This window comes from Oryctolagus cuniculus, chromosome 11 (genome assembly GCF_051225735.1).
Source record: "Oryctolagus cuniculus isolate XC-2025 breed Fujian yellow rabbit chromosome 11, ASM5122573v1, whole genome shotgun sequence".
Classification (NCBI taxonomy): domain Eukaryota; kingdom Metazoa; phylum Chordata; class Mammalia; order Lagomorpha; family Leporidae; genus Oryctolagus; species Oryctolagus cuniculus.
The window spans coordinates 135,305-149,815 of record NC_142877.1 but is presented as its reverse complement, the minus strand read 5'-3'; the positions used below and the strand labels follow the sequence as shown (position 1 = coordinate 149,815).

The 14,511-nt window shown below is 63.8% G+C and overlaps 2 protein-coding genes across 4 annotated transcripts; one reads left to right on the top strand and one right to left on the bottom strand.

Annotated features, from left to right (window-relative positions):
- Nucleotides 1-240: 240 nt before the first annotated feature.
- LKAAEAR1 (LKAAEAR motif containing 1) lies at nt 241-2,277 on the bottom strand. Of its 2 annotated transcripts, none has more exons than XR_016215679.1 (3): nt 844-2,277; nt 712-767; nt 241-321 (listed from the first exon to the last, which is right to left on the bottom strand). XR_016215679.1 is itself a non-coding variant. In XM_089306891.1 (3 exons), the coding sequence occupies exons 1-3, from the start codon at nt 1,662-1,664 to the stop codon at nt 708-710; spliced, it is 774 nt and encodes a 257-aa protein (XP_089163017.1). In that variant the 5' UTR covers nt 1,665-2,277; the 3' UTR covers nt 571-707. The 2 variants fall into 2 exon arrangements, 1 of the variants encoding a protein (XP_089163017.1); XM_089306891.1 differs by lacking the exon at nt 241-321 and having other exon boundaries at nt 571-767; nt 844-966; nt 1,074-2,277.
- A 5,038-nt stretch (nt 2,278-7,315) lies between these two features.
- On the top strand, nt 7,316-12,049 carry OPRL1 (opioid related nociceptin receptor 1). 2 transcript variants are annotated; one of them, XM_089306887.1, is made up of 4 exons: nt 7,316-7,452; nt 7,690-7,932; nt 10,941-11,296; nt 11,378-12,049. In XM_089306887.1, the coding sequence occupies exons 2-4, from the start codon at nt 7,700-7,702 to the stop codon at nt 11,899-11,901; spliced, it is 1,113 nt and encodes a 370-aa protein (XP_089163013.1). In that variant the 5' UTR covers nt 7,316-7,452; nt 7,690-7,699; the 3' UTR covers nt 11,902-12,049. The 2 variants fall into 2 exon arrangements, with proteins under 2 accessions (XP_089163013.1, XP_051685020.1); XM_051829060.3 differs by lacking the exon at nt 7,316-7,452 and adding an exon at nt 8,254-8,350 and having other exon boundaries at nt 7,799-7,932.
- Nucleotides 12,050-14,511: the final 2,462 nt, after the last annotated feature.

Below are 14,511 nucleotides of genomic sequence, written 5' to 3'. Positions count from 1 at the left end.
CCTCTCCCCTCCTCTGGGAGCTCCGCACACTGTCCAGGCTCGAATGAAGGCCGAGGACAGCAAGCAGCCGGGAAGGGATGAAGGGTCCGGTGCAGGGCACAGAGGGCCCAGGTCCCCACACGGGCAGGGGAGGGGCCCTGGCCACCGCCGGGCAGGATTCCTTGCTGCGTCCCAGCTCCCAGTTGGCCTCTACTTCCAGATCCGTGCTCTGCTCCAGGCAGAGCAAGTGGGAGCCCTTGGCAGGGGGAAGGGTCTGGGGGCTCCTGCAGCTGTCCCCGCCTGCCCCTCCGCGGGAAGGAGGGGCGGGGCCGAGAGCCGGCTCTGGGGAGGAAGGCAGGGCTGCTTAGAGACCCGGCTCCTTGCCCAGCCGTGCTGTTCGCCGAGTGGGGTGTGGGGAGGACGTCCAGGGGACTCCCCTTCCCTGGTGTCTGCCCCCTGCCCACAATACCTGGGGCTGCCTGCTGCGAAGATGGCCCTCGGCCCTGGGCTCTGGGAAGCTAGAACGCCTGTGGGGCCCGCGCGCCCTGCGGCTCGGACCCGCGGCTGCATCTCCTTCCTGTGCTGCGTGCGCCCTTCGCCGTGTACCCTAGGGCCCGTGGGAGGCGGCGTCCACGCCGCCCCCTTCCCCCCGGGGGTCCCGGGAGCACAGCCGACAGACCAGGGCGCCTTGGGGAAGAACTTTATGTGCAGAGGCGCGCAAGGAGGGCTCACCGCGGGAAGACGACGCCGTCGGCCTTGTCCTCCAGGATAGATTCCACGCGCCTCCGCTACGGGGACAGGGGCTGCGGTCGCGTGCGTGGGCGGGCGGGGCCCCTCTCCGCCCCCTCCCGGGCTTGCCCATACCTCTTGCCGGTTCAGCGGGTCGGGGATCCGCGTCGGCTTCAGCTGCGGCGGCAGGAACGCCTCGAGCCGCACGGCGGCGCGCGCACACCTCTGGCGCCGGAGGAGCAGCGAGATCTCCTCGGTCTGCCGGCCGCAGGGGCGCTGAGTGGGGTCTCCAGGAAGAGCGCCCAGCGCCCCGGGCTGTCCCCTCCCCGCGCCACACCCCTGGCGTCCGCCCGGTCCGGCCTCACCCGCAGGCGGTTGTAGCGCAGCCGCAGGGCGCGGACGCGGCCGCGCGCCTCGGCCGCCTGGAGGACGCCGACCAGCCGGTCTTGGCGCTGGCCGGGCGGCTCTAGCGGCTGGACCCAGGCGCGCGGGTCCGGCACGTGCAGCGCCGCCTCCACCGAGTCGCGAGGGAAGATGGATGCGGCCAGGCCCACGTCCTGCAGCAGGTCGCCGAAGAGCAGGTGGCGGCGGCGCTGCGCGGGGGCCATGGCAGCCAGGTTGTCCAGCGTAAGCTCCCAGCCGGGCCCGGGGGGCTCCGTCGGGGGCGCCCCCTTCGCGCGTTCCCCCGAGGGCCGCGCTCCCGGCGCGCTCTTCCTGGAGCGCTCCCGCGGGCCCCTGTTACCAGCCTCCCTCGGCTGCTGCATCCTCCGGCCCTGCGAGCGGGGATACCTCGTGCTGTCGGTGCCCAAACCGCCCGGGGCCCCGACCTCCACGCCCTTGGGCCAACGGCCCCCTCCTCCCGGCACAGCCGGCCCAGACCTGCCCTCCGAGCTGGGAAAGTGCCGAGACCCCTGGACCTCGGCCAGCCCGAGAGGCAGAGTCCCGGGGGACCTCATCGTGCACCCTGGCGCCCCGTCCACCCTCCCCCTCCTGGTCGGGCGACGCCCGGTGGAAGAGGCAGAGGGCACGGGGACACAGGCCCTGCTCGAGGAGGATGGTGTCCTCGTGCGTGTGCGTGTGCGCGTGCAGGGCGGCCTGCGGGGCGTCTGTACACCTGCATGTGGGTTAGGTCGGAGTTGGGTGGGCAGCTGGCTCCCCGCAGGGGCGTCCCCATTTCCCTGGCCTGCATCCCGGGGGTCCTGGAGGGATCGGCCGAGCCCAGGGAAGAGGTGACCGAGGGGTATGGTCCGCGGGGGCGGGAACGAGTCGCCTGCCTTGCCAGGCCGGCCGCAGCGAGCCAGGACCCGGCCTGAGGCAGCGCTCCCTCCCCTGGCCGCCTCCGCCACGCACCCTGCGCGCCCGCCTCGGCCCTCGTCGCTTACCCCGCAGCGGCTACTTTCAGCTTCCTCGCCTGGGAACCTCCGCAGGGCCGCGGCACTCGGGAGGGCTTGTGACGCGGTTGCCGGACAACCGGAAGTGGCGCCCCTCCCCCACCCAGCGGAGGCGGGGGTCTCCGGCTTTTTCTGCGGCGGGGGGGGGGGGCGGGGGGCGACTGCAGAGGTTCCTCCACCTAACTGGAATCATTGGTAGGAGCCAGGGACATGCTCCTGGCCAGAGGCCGTTGTGGCTAGTGCTGGGGTGGGGGTGGGGTCCAGAGAAAGGACCCATCCCTCCTGAGGGTAGGTCTGGGGTCTCAGGGTCGAGATGTCCCCAAGACCAGACTGTTTATTTATTTTTAAGATTTTATTTATTTGAAAGGCAGAGAGACAGATCTTTCATCTGCTGGCTCACGCCCCAAGTGGCTGAAGCCAGGAGCTTCATCAGCGTCTCCCACATGGGTGCTGGCCGCTGCAGCACGTGGCCACCTCCCTGCTTTCTCAGGCCATCATCTGGGAGCTAGATGAGAAGTGGAGCTGCCCACATGGGATGCTGGCATCACAGCACCGTGGCTTTGCCCGCTGCCCCAGCCCCCAGATCTGTGTTTTGCTGAACCCTTAATCTCTTAGTCTGGGGTCTTAGGTTTCTGTAATTCGTGTGTGTGTTTGTTAATCTCAGGATGTTATTTTGTGAGTCACTGTAGTTCACCGTCAGCTCATTAATTAGTTCTTCAACTTATTCCTGCATTAATCAATCATGGGCTCAGTGCACAGGTTGAGTTAGCTGGAATCAATGTGCTAAGTTGGTAATCTGTCTGCACATCTGTTGTTCCCGCAGTGAATCTGGAACTATCCGGAACTCTCGCCTCCACGCACAGCCACTGAGAACCACCCGGGTGGGCTTTCTGTCCTCAGCACCTGTGGGTGGGGCTGTGCTGCCTTAGCCTTCTCCAGTGGGAAGTGCTGCCTCTCCTCCAATCCAGCAGAGGGGCACAGTGCGACCAGGGCCTGACGCAGCGCATGTGTCACACAGGGGACGTGTGTGACATGAGAGCATGTGTGTGTCCAACCACGCCACAGGCAGGCAAAACAAAACACGAAGGGCACCAGGGGCAGCCAGGACAGCCTGGATGACCTGAAGGCAGCACTGAGCACAGGGTGCACCTGCTGAGTGCGGCTGGGCTTCGGCCAGACTCTGATGACCCCCATGCCTGCTGACAGAGAAGGTGGGGCCTCTGGGGAGTGACCATCGACTCGGCTGCTGAGTGGCCAAATCACAGCGGCCCTCGCAGGAGAGCCCACAGAAGCGACTGCTCCCTCCACGCGGGGCGACCTGCTCACCAGGCGTCCCGACACCCTGTCAGATGCTGGGTCAATAGGGCCCCCAGTCTTGGCCTGTGACCTTCCAAATCCTAGGCAGAAAAACCCTCTTCCTCCCTAAGGGGCTGCTCTCCAGGACTTTAGTTCAAGTAGCACAAGGCTGGCGCCACGGCTCACTAGGCTAATCCTCCGCCTTGCGGCGCCGGCACACCGGGTTCTAGTCCCGGTCGGGGCGCCGGATTCTGTCCCGGTTGCCCCTCTTCCAGGCCAGCCCTCTGCTGTGGCCAGGGAGTGCAGTGGAGGATGGCCCAGGTGCTTGGGCCCTGCACCCCATGGGAGACCAGGAAAAGCACCTGGCTCCTGGCTCCTGCCATCGGATCAGCGCGGTGCGCCGGCCGCAGCGTGCCGGCCGCGGCGGCCATTGGAGGGTGAACCAACGGCAAAGGAAGACCTTTCTCTCTGTCTCTCTCTCTCACTGTCCACTCTGCCTGTCAAAAAAAAAAAATAGTTCAAGTAGCACAAAGCTGGCCAGTAGGTATCTGAGCGAGAGCCACACCCCCAGGCAGAAGCAAACGCACCTCCCCACGCCTGCTGGGCACGCGCTTCCCAGAACATTCTGTCACTGTTAGAAATGAGCCTGTGTGGGGGAGGGGCCTGAGGAGCACAGCACCTGCAGAAGCCCCCCTTGGAAGCAGCCCAGGACTCACAAAGTCCTGCCCAGACCCGGGTAACTTCCAGGTGGTCTCAGCCCTCCCACCAAGGGAAGCTCCCAGGAGCACCCCTCTCCTCCGCCTGGCCTGATAACACTGAGCAGTAAAACCATCTCAGCCTTCCTCCGAGGCAGGCACCGAGGAGGCCTCTCTGCCCTGCGGGGGCTCCCCCGTCTGACAGCACTGAGCACTGATACGGGGAAGAATTGCTCCTGATTCACACTCACTCCTTTGTCCTGGAGGAAGAGGGAGAGGGAAAGGAGAAACGCTGGCCCTCCATGACTGAGCAGGGACTGCACGCCTGGCACTCAGCTCTCTGCTGAGCCACCACCTGGCCTGCAGGTGCGTCCTCTCCATTCAACCGAGTCACCTTCCTTTCCCCAGTCTGCGTGGCCCGGCTCTCTCTCGGATTCTGTCCCATCCGTTCTGACGGATGCCCTCCCCCGTTCAACCTCGCTACCTTGCCTATCACTGTTCTCCGTGGTGAAGAACCTCCACCTGTCACCATGTCACACTTAACCACGTGTGCTGTGGGGCACACTTGGCTCTGCCTCCGATTCTGGCCTCCTGCTGATGCAGCTTGGGAGAGAGCAGGTGACGGCCCAAGTGCTTGGGGCCTTGCCACTCATGTGGGGAACCAAGAGGGAGTTCTTGGCTCCTGGTTTTGGCCTGGCCCAGCACTGGCTGTTTTGGGTGTTTGGGGAGTGAACTAGTGGACGGAACGTATCTCTCTCACCTCGGTGTTTCCATCAGCCCTTGGAAGCCACACGCCCTGCTGAGACAGCTGGGAGACACCCTCCTGGTGGGCCTCAGCTGCACAGAGAGTGGCAGGGAGTGAGGACTGGACACCCTGGCTGTGGGAGCCAGGCAAGCACTGGGCCTCGGGGACCTTGCTGGGAACCAGGGGGGAAGAGGGGCCTGTTTCTCAATCCTACAAAAACGAGGATTTGCAGGTCCCTTCTCCACGGGCTGCTGCTCATCCCGTGACCCCCACCCAACTGTCCCCTGGCCTGGACCCTCAGGAGCCAGGAGGGGCCATTGTTGAGGAGCAGAGCAGAGCCCCAGCCTGGGCTCCTGAGAATCCAGGGAGGCTGCTAGGAGGAGGCGGCCCCTGGGGGGCTCCCCACAGCCCTCCCCGCCTCTTCAAGGAGTCCCCACGCTGTGCACAGGCTGAGGGGCTGTGGGGATGGAGTGCAGGTTCAGAACTCCCCAAAACAATGAACAGTCAGCAGCCCTGTGACCCCTGCACTGCAGGGCCCTAGCTGACCATGCGTTCTTGAATTTGACAGCACCTTGTAGGGGCCGGGTAGTGCCTCCTCCTGGCTTCTGCTGGGGTCTCTGCTGAGACCAGGACCCCCCCACCCCAACACAGCCGGGCAGACAAGTCACCACTGACTCGCGGCTCCGGCTGGGTGGGTGGTGGCTGCTGGGCTCCCAGGGCTGGCGCTGGGACTTGAGCTGGCTGGGCTGGGGACACCAGCATCACCCTGGGACACGCGTGTCCTGTGGTTGGAAATGGGACAAGGCCGCACGGCACAGAACACAGGAGGGGGCACATTCTGCAATTGGAGACAGTTCTGAAGTGGGGGTGCTGAGGCAGAGCCCTGGACCCTGCAGGGCCCACAGAGGGAGCTGGGCCCAGGAAGTAGCCCCGGCCACTGCTGCACCTGGAAGTCTGGGAAAGGCAGCCCCGGGTGTGGCTGGTGGTCAGCTGCCTGGGCCGGAGGGACCAGGGTTATGTGCGGAGGAGCCTGGTCCTCCCTTTCTCTGCCTCCCACCCCTCTCAGCACACCCCCTCTTCTCCAATGGGCTCTTCACAGAGCCCAGCAGTGGCCTCCCTGGGCGGGGTTCTGACTGGGAGGAAGGCACAGGCAGTCGGGGGAAGGGCTGCAGGAGTCTGAGCCGCCTGGGCCTGCCTCCCTTGGACTCCCACAGTCAGTGGGTTCCACTGTGCGTGGTCGGAGGGCTTCGGTCAGCGTCTGCCTTTGCCCAAACATGCCAGTCACTCTCGGTCTGCCATGTGCCTGGTGCACCTTGTTGTGAGTTTGCACGTGTGTGGCCCTGTGTTCACGCCTCCCTGTGAATGTGCATTCCTGAGCTTTCGTGTGTCCCCTGATTGCACACAGGTGACCCCGAGTTTCAGCTGCGGTGAAGTGTGGAGGTGAGAAGGAGACGGGGGCAGCTCGGGACACTCGAGTCCTGGGGCGTCCGTCCGCTCTCGCTTCTCCTGAGTCACCAGGTATCCTAGCGACGCGGCTTCCAGTTGCCTAGCAACCAGGTCCCATCCTGGAGAAGGATGCTGTGAGCTGGGTCTCTCTGGGTGGGGAGGGGTCTGACCCACCTTCAAAGCCCAGGCAGAGAGGACAGACATGTGACGGGGGGCTGGCCACCCAGCTGCGCCGTCACCCATGCAGCCTTGACCGTAGCTGTTCCTTTGATTGGACTGTGCACATGGCCGTGGGAGCTGATCAGTTGTGTGAGACATCTGTGGGACCTCCAGTGACAACCAGACCCAGGCTCCACCCTGTCTGAGGCAGGTCGCTCCTGTGCGGGAGGGCAGCATGGGTGGCATGGCCAGGTGCAGGGGGTATTCTGCAGCTTGGGCTTGTGATGGGATTAGCTGGCCGTAGGCACAGAGGCACACAGTGGGCACGGTGCCAGCATCCTGGACCCAGGCATCCTGCTGTTTGCCAGGCTCTGGAACGCTGAGGCCTGGCCAGGCTGAGGGCCCAAAGAGTCTGCTGTGAGCACAGAATGACAATTAAGGCACGTTGGGGCCTCCGCCTGCCCTGTCTTTGTGTGCGAGATGCCACACACAGCTGTGTGCCTTTTCCATTTCCCTGTGAGTCCTGTCCCATGTGTGTCCTATGCATGTGTCCTGTGCACGTCTGTCCCGGGTCCCGTGCGTGTCTGTCCTGTGTTTGTGCTGTGTCTTGTCTCTGGCTCTATGGACCTGTTGACGTCTCTGCCCTGCGATCCGCCTGGGATCTGTGGGTTTGAGCCTCATTGTTCATCTCCTTATGGCCTGGCCCTGTGTCTCTCCCTGTCCTTGGGGGCCCAGGTGACCCACTTTCCCTGTGGCCCCCTCCTCCAGCCTGCGAAGCCCCGCCCCCTCTGGAGCTGCAGCCTCCTCCCCCTCCCCCGCTCCTGGCTGCCGCACTCCTTGCTGCGTCGCTGGCGCCTGGCGTCTGCGGAGAAGGAGCAGCCGCCACAGCCTCACCCGGAGCCTACCAGGCCGGCACGCGAGGAGGGGCCCCTTCACCCTCTCTGCACCTGCCCCGGCTGCCCGGAGCCACAGGCCGGGGTCTCCGTTCCCAGCTCCCGAGGAGGTTGCGGAGGTGAGAGCTTGAGTCGCCGGAGCTGGCAGCCTCTCGGACAGTGGGGGAGCGAGAGCGTGAGCAGCCTCTGTGTCCTGTGTGCGCGTGTGTGTGCACATGTGAGTACACGGGCAGCTGCGTGTCTGGGCACGTGTCCTGGTGTGAGAATGCATGTGCGTCCCTGCGTGTGCACGCGTGTGTGCCCGTGTGTCCTGGGTGGTGCTTGCTGGGAGTCACGCGTCCTGTGCCCTGGCCCAGGTGCTGAGAGATGGAGTCCCTGTTCCCTGCTCCGTTCTGGGAGGAGCTGTACGGCAGCCACCTTCAGGGCAACCTGTCTCTCCTGAGCCCCAACCACAGCCTGCCGCCCCCCCACCTGCTGCTCAACTCCAGCCACGGAGCCTTCCTGCCCCTGGGGCTCAAGGCCACCATCGTAGGGCTCTACCTGGCTGTGTGCGTCGGGGGCCTGCTGGGAAACTGCCTCGTCATGTACGTCATCCTCAGGTAGGCTGGGCGCGGGCCTCAGAGCTGCGGGGAGGGGGGCTGCTCCCCAGGCCCCTCACAGCTGCAGGGGAGGCAGGGGCTGTTCTGGAAGGGCCCAGCATGAGCAGGTGCCGATTTCTGTCCCCCCGCCTTTGAGTTGTGCCTTGTCCAGGGTGGTGGGGTCGATGCTGAGACCCTGGCTATCAACTCTTTGGGTAGGCCCCTGCCACGGGCAGAGGGCAGAGCAGGGGCCTTCCCTGCCCTTGCTGGTCTGTCCTGGGAGGGCCACGGCCAGGCTCTGTGCCACGGAATGCCGTGGTGACCCATGAGACCCTCCTGCAGGTCCACCCAGGGGGCACGGGGGCCGTGTCGCCCTGCCCATGATCTGCTCAGAGAACGAGAAGCTCTTGAGGACCGTGAAGAAGCCAGCTGGTGCCAGGTCTTTGGGGGTGGGGGGCTGGGGTGGCATTGGGGCAGTGTGGGGAGCTGTGCCAGGATGTGCAAGGAGACTTACACATGGAGAGTGCTCTGGGCAAAAGGCAGAGAGGACTCGGGCCCTGGGCCTGTCCAGGTGAGGGGTGGAAGAGAGCTGGAGGCAGCGGGTGGGGTTCGAGTACCAGGCTGGGAGCACTTTGCGTGGCAGGCAGTGGGGAGCTGTGGGTGGCTCCTGGGCAAGAAGGTGATTTGGCTGGGGTGATCTTACTGTTCCCAGAGTGTCCCTTGATCCAGAGAGAGGGGATGGTCCCTCTGCCTACCCTGGGCCCCCAGCAGGGTGTCAGAGTGGGAACCTTGGCGGAGGCAGGACAGGGCAGTGGGGGTACCCAGGCCTCACCTCCCCCACCTGTCCCATGTGTCCCTGAGAAAACCATGTTTTCCTTGTCTGGAAAGTCAGGAAGAGAGACCACATGGCCACATGTGTGTGCTTGTGTATGTGTGTGCATGTGTGCACGTGTGTGGTGTCCCTCCCAGGGCTGACACTCAGGGCCGACTGTGCTGTGATCCACTTGCCCCCCGTGGCTGCCGTCTGCGGCTGGCTCAGACAGGTAGCAGCCTTGCTGACCACTGCTTGTGTCAGCCCTGGGTTGTTAACCCTCTCAGAGCCACTCCTGGACTTGAACAGACAGGGACTGTCCTCCTGCCGGCCAGGGTCCCCAGCTGTACACGGCTCCAGAGGCCATGTGACCTAGTGGACGGGGGCGGCTGCCCAGGAGTGGAGACGCCCGTTCCCATCCCTGCCCGACTTCTAACCAGTTCTGTCTCAGGAGAGCGGCCCGGACACTCGGGGTCCCAGCTCCCCCTCCCCAGAGTGGGGACTAAGATAGCGTTTTGTGTCTTTTTTTTTTTTTTTTTGACAGGCAGAGTGGACAGTGAGAGAGAGAGAGAGAGACAGAGAGAAAGGTCTTCCTTTGCCGTTGGTTCACCCTCCAATGGCCACCGCGGCCGGCACGCTGCGGCCTGCACACCACGCTGATCTGAAGCCAGGAGCCAGGTGCTTCTCCTGGTCTCCCATGGGGTGCAGGGCCCAAGCACTTGGGCCATCCTCCACTGCACTCCCTGGCCACAGCAGAGAGCTGGCCTGGAAGAGGGGCAACTGGGACAGAATCCGGCGCCCCGACCGGGACTAGAACCCGGTGTGCCGGCGCTGCAGGCGGAGGATTAGCCTAGTGAGCCGCGGCGCCAGAGCGTTTTGTGTCTTAAGTGAGGTAAAACCTGCGTGAAGAGCCTGACAAGGATCTGCCATTGTCAGTGTCTTGTCTGTTGTTGAGCTGTAATTCAAGCCTCTTCTGCTTGTTCTGAGTCTGTCCAAGAGGCAGAATTGAACCTCACACTTCCCACCTGGTACCTCTGCAGCTAAACTGATACAGAATATTACCATCTCTGGTGTTGCTGTCACCACCACCACCACCACCACCATCACCACCATCACCACCATCATCACTATCACCACCACCATCACCACCACCACCACCACCACCATCACTATCACCACCACCATCACCACCATCATCACCACCATCACCACCATTACCATCACCACCACCACCACCACCACCACCATCACCATCACCACCATCATCACCATCACCATCACCACCACCACCATCATCACCATCATCACCATCACCACCACCACCATCATCACCATCACCATCATCACTATTACCACCACCACCACCATCACCACCATCACCACCACCATCACCACCATCATCACCATCACCACCACCACCATCACCACCACCATCATCACTATCACCACCACCATCACCACCATCATCACTATCACCACCACCACCATCATCACCACCACCATCATCACCATCACCACCATCACTATCACCACCACCATCACCACCATCATCACCATCACCACCACCACCACCATCACCACCACCATCATCACTATCACCACCACCACCACCATCACCACCACCATCATCACCACCATCATCACCACCATCACCACCACCACCACCATCACCACCATCATCACCATCACCACCACCATCACCACCATCATCACCATCACCATCCCCACCATCACCATCACCACCATTAATTTATTCTACCAATATTTATTATCCACAACTTTCCCAGCCCTGTTCCAGGTGCTTGGCTAGAGTCACCCATCCCATCCCCGTCACCATTTCCTGTCCTGGCACGTGCTGTTATGGTCTCTAGGGCACTAGGAACCTCTGCAAGTCGCAGGGCAAGGCTCTGAGTCCATGGGTGGCCTGGAGGGGACTTGCCCATGAGGAGGACGGGTTCTTCACCTTCTCGTTCCCGCTGCCTTCGTGCAGCCTCAGCCGTGTGTCCTGAAGCCTCCAGCTCTTCCAAAGCAGACATCTTGGGGCCCTGGTGTCCAGCAGGAGCCCTGGTGGGATTTGTTGGGGTGCTTGCCCCAGCCCCCACCCTGCGACGCTGCTTCGTGGGTTAGGTCCAGCAGCCTGCCTGATGCGGAGGGGCGGTGCACACAGGCTCGGTCAGGGTGACCCCGCGAAGCCTGACTTGCTGCTGTCCTCTTGCAGACACACCAAGATGAAGACGGCCACCAACATCTACATCTTCAACTTGGCCTTGGCCGACACGCTGGTCCTGCTGACCCTGCCTTTCCAGGGCACCGATGTCCTGCTGGGCTTCTGGCCATTCGGGAACGCCCTGTGCAAGGCCGTGATTGCCATCGACTACTACAACATGTTCACCAGCACCTTCACCCTGACGGCCATGAGTGTGGACCGCTACGTGGCCATCTGCCACCCGATCCGCGCCCTGGACGTCCGCACTTCCAGTAAGGCCCAGGCCGTGAACGTGGCCATCTGGGCCCTGGCCTCTGTGGTTGGTGTTCCGGTTGCCATCATGGGCTCGGCACAGGTTGAGGATGAAGGTCAGTGGGGTGGCCCCTCCCTCTAGCTCCACAGGGCTCCTGGTGGGTGGCGGCTCCTCTGACCCTGTTTCCTGCCTGCAGAGATCGAGTGCCTGGTGGAGATCCCCACCCCCCAGGACTACTGGGGCCCGGTGTTTGCCGTCTGCATCTTCCTCTTCTCCTTCATCATCCCCGTGCTCATCATCTCCGTCTGCTACAGCCTCATGATCCGGCGGCTCCGCGGTGTCCGCCTGCTCTCAGGCTCGCGCGAGAAGGACCGGAACCTGCGGCGCATCACGCGGCTGGTGCTGGTGGTGGTGGCCGTGTTCGTGGGCTGCTGGACGCCCGTGCAGGTCTTCGTGCTGGTGCAGGGGCTGGGCGTCCAGCCGGGCAGTGAGACAGCCGTGGCCGTGCTGCGCTTCTGCACGGCTCTGGGCTACGTCAACAGCTGCCTCAACCCCATCCTCTACGCCTTCCTGGACGAGAACTTCAAGGCCTGCTTCCGCAGGTTCTGCTGCGCGTCCGCCCTGCGCCGGGAGATGCAGGTGTCGGACCGTGTGCGCAGCATTGCCAAGGACGTGGCCCTCGCCTGCAAGACCTCGGAGACAGTGCCGCGGCCCGCATGACTAGGCGTGGACCTGCCCATGGTGCCCGTCAGCCCCCAGAGCCCGTCCACACCCAACACGGAGCTCACGCAGGTCACTGCTCTCTAGGCTGACCCCCGAGCCCTGCGTGTCTGCAGCCTCGGGTGGGCTTTGCCTTTGGCCCAGGCTTGCTTGGTCCAGGACCTGGTGACATCATGGGACGGGTCAGAGCATGAGGCTGCCTCCATGGCCTCCACCAGACTGAGCCGCTCTCCTGGTGCTGGGCTGCGGCACTTGAGACTGCCCACACCAGACAGGGGCCCACGCGCACCTTCCCGGCTACGTGTCCCTCATCCTCGGCCTCTGCCCTGCAGAGTCAACTGCGTGCGTGCACTGGGCACACGCCTGGAGGTGGGACAGCAGCTTCACAGTCGTGTGCACCCTGTGTGTCGAGTGATGTCTGCATTGCCTTCAGCCTTGTGGCCACTGGACCGGCTTGGTGCTGCCCAGGGAGAGCAGTGGGCAGCGCTTCTCTGAGCTCGGAGCCACCACCGGGAGCACCTGCCTGTTCTGCCTGCGCCTGTGGCACCAGGGACCCTCGGGGTGTCCAGGCGGGCTGTTAGCCTCGGTGAGGGGCCTTGCGTGCTGGGCAGGCCACGGCGTGGACTTGCTCTTGCCTCAGTGCAGCTGCCACCGTGCATCCATGACTGTGGCTCGGCTCAGGGCTGCACGCCTGCCTGCCTCCAGGAGACCGGCAGGGGCCCTGGCCCTCGGGCTTCTCAGTGAGCCTGCTCCTGCAGAAGGGAGCCGAGCCCTCGTTCCACATCTGCCTGCTTTTCAGTGTGTGAGAAGGGGCTCAGGAGGAAGGTGCCGCGGGACCACGTGGCCTGCTCTGCCCGCAAGGCAGAGACCCGTGTGCTGGTATCAGCGTCTGGTGCAGGGCAGGAGAACAGGCTCTCCCTGGGGTTCTCCCTCACCCAGTCTCTCTGTTGCTTACAGTCAGAGAACAGCGGCTCTGCATCTGGAAAGAGGTCCCGGGGCCTTGGAACCAGGGCGGATGGACTGTATTCTACTCTGTCCCTCGAGACTGCTTAGTCCACAGACCTCGGGGTGTCTGGGCAAGGCCTGAGCTTGCCGTTGCCAGCTGGCGGGTTGGCATCCCGTGGGGAGCCACGGCGAGGGGTGGGGCTTGGGCAGGCACTGTCTGGGCTGCGGGATGTTTGGGGGTGGGGGCCCCAGTCCCTTGGAGAGCAGCCTGCTGTGGTCTGCAGGAGGAAGCTGCAGGCCAGAGACTTCGCAAAGGCTTCTCTGTAGAACTGTGGAAACACTGGGAGCCTTGGAAAGACTCTGATATTCTACGGAGACCCCGGCCAGGTGGCCTCGGGCACCTGCGGAGCCCAGGTGCGGATCCTGGACTGGCTCCTCCTGCCTCGGGGGTCCTGCTCACAACAGCTGCTCCCGGGAGGATGGAAGCTGCCCAGCGCAGTGTTTTCTTGCCGAAGCTGAAAAGTGTCCGAGTCTGCGCTGGCGTCACGTGCATCTTCCTGTATTTTGCATGCAACAAGTACCGCTTCCCATGCCTGCGGCCGACCCTGCACCTGCCTCGGGTGCTGAGGGAGGTTCCCTAATAAACCACGGCTCGCTGACCCGCTGTGCTTTCAACAGGTGTTTCTGACAGTCACATGGGGACTGGACAGGGGGGTAACTTTCCTGGGAGGGGACTGGGGTCCCGCCCAGTGCGCCCTTGAAGCTGCCCTTGGGGTAGGGTCCCGGGGAGGCCCAGCTTCGGGGGAGGGGAAACCAGCTATGCTGAGTCATAGCCACTCTTTTTTCTCCCTGAGCAGCGATTCCGCGCCTCTCTCCTTCCCCAGGTGCCGCCCCCTGCTGAGCCCCAGGGTCTTCTGCATCCTCTTCGGCCCTGGGGGGGCCCCGACCCCCTTCTTGGAGCAGACCTGAGGGAGGGGAGCTTTGTGAACAGTGAACATGGTGACCGCCTGGGTGATCTCCTGGGGCCCCCGTGTGGCAGGCAGATGATCTTGTCACCGGACCCGTGACGAGGCTGTGATGAGTCCCCTGTCGAGGCTGAAGTCCGAGATCGGGGTGCTGGTACAGTGGGGCTCTGCCGAGCCCTGTCTTCTTGCCGGGTCCTCACGTGAAGCTCAGAGCCGCCTCTTGTGAGGACGCTGGCCCTCACTCCAGCTGCTGGCGTGCTGGGGGCTGGATGCAAACTTCTGTGGCCGACGTGTTGCTTTTGAGACCAAAATTCAGCATCAGGGGAAATCGGGAGGGAGGCCCCAAGCAGCCGGGGGTTCACGTGTGAGGCCCTGGGCTGCTGACCGTGTCACCACCTGGGAGCCCAGGGCCGCCACCCACAGCTTGTGTCCACCAGAAGGCTGGCCAGGCAGGGGTAGGGACGTTGGAGGCAGGGCCCTGGCTCCCAGGATGTCCCATATGGGCTGCCCCCACGCCCCTGCCCCCACGCTCTGCGTCCCCATGCTCCACGCCCCCACACTGCGCCCCAGTCTCCCTGCACCCCTGCCCCCATGCCCCACACCCCTACTTGCCCACACCCTAGCCTCCCTGTACCCCTGCCCCCACGCCCTGCGCCCGTACCCATCTGCACCCCAGACTCTCTGAACCCCTGCTGCCATG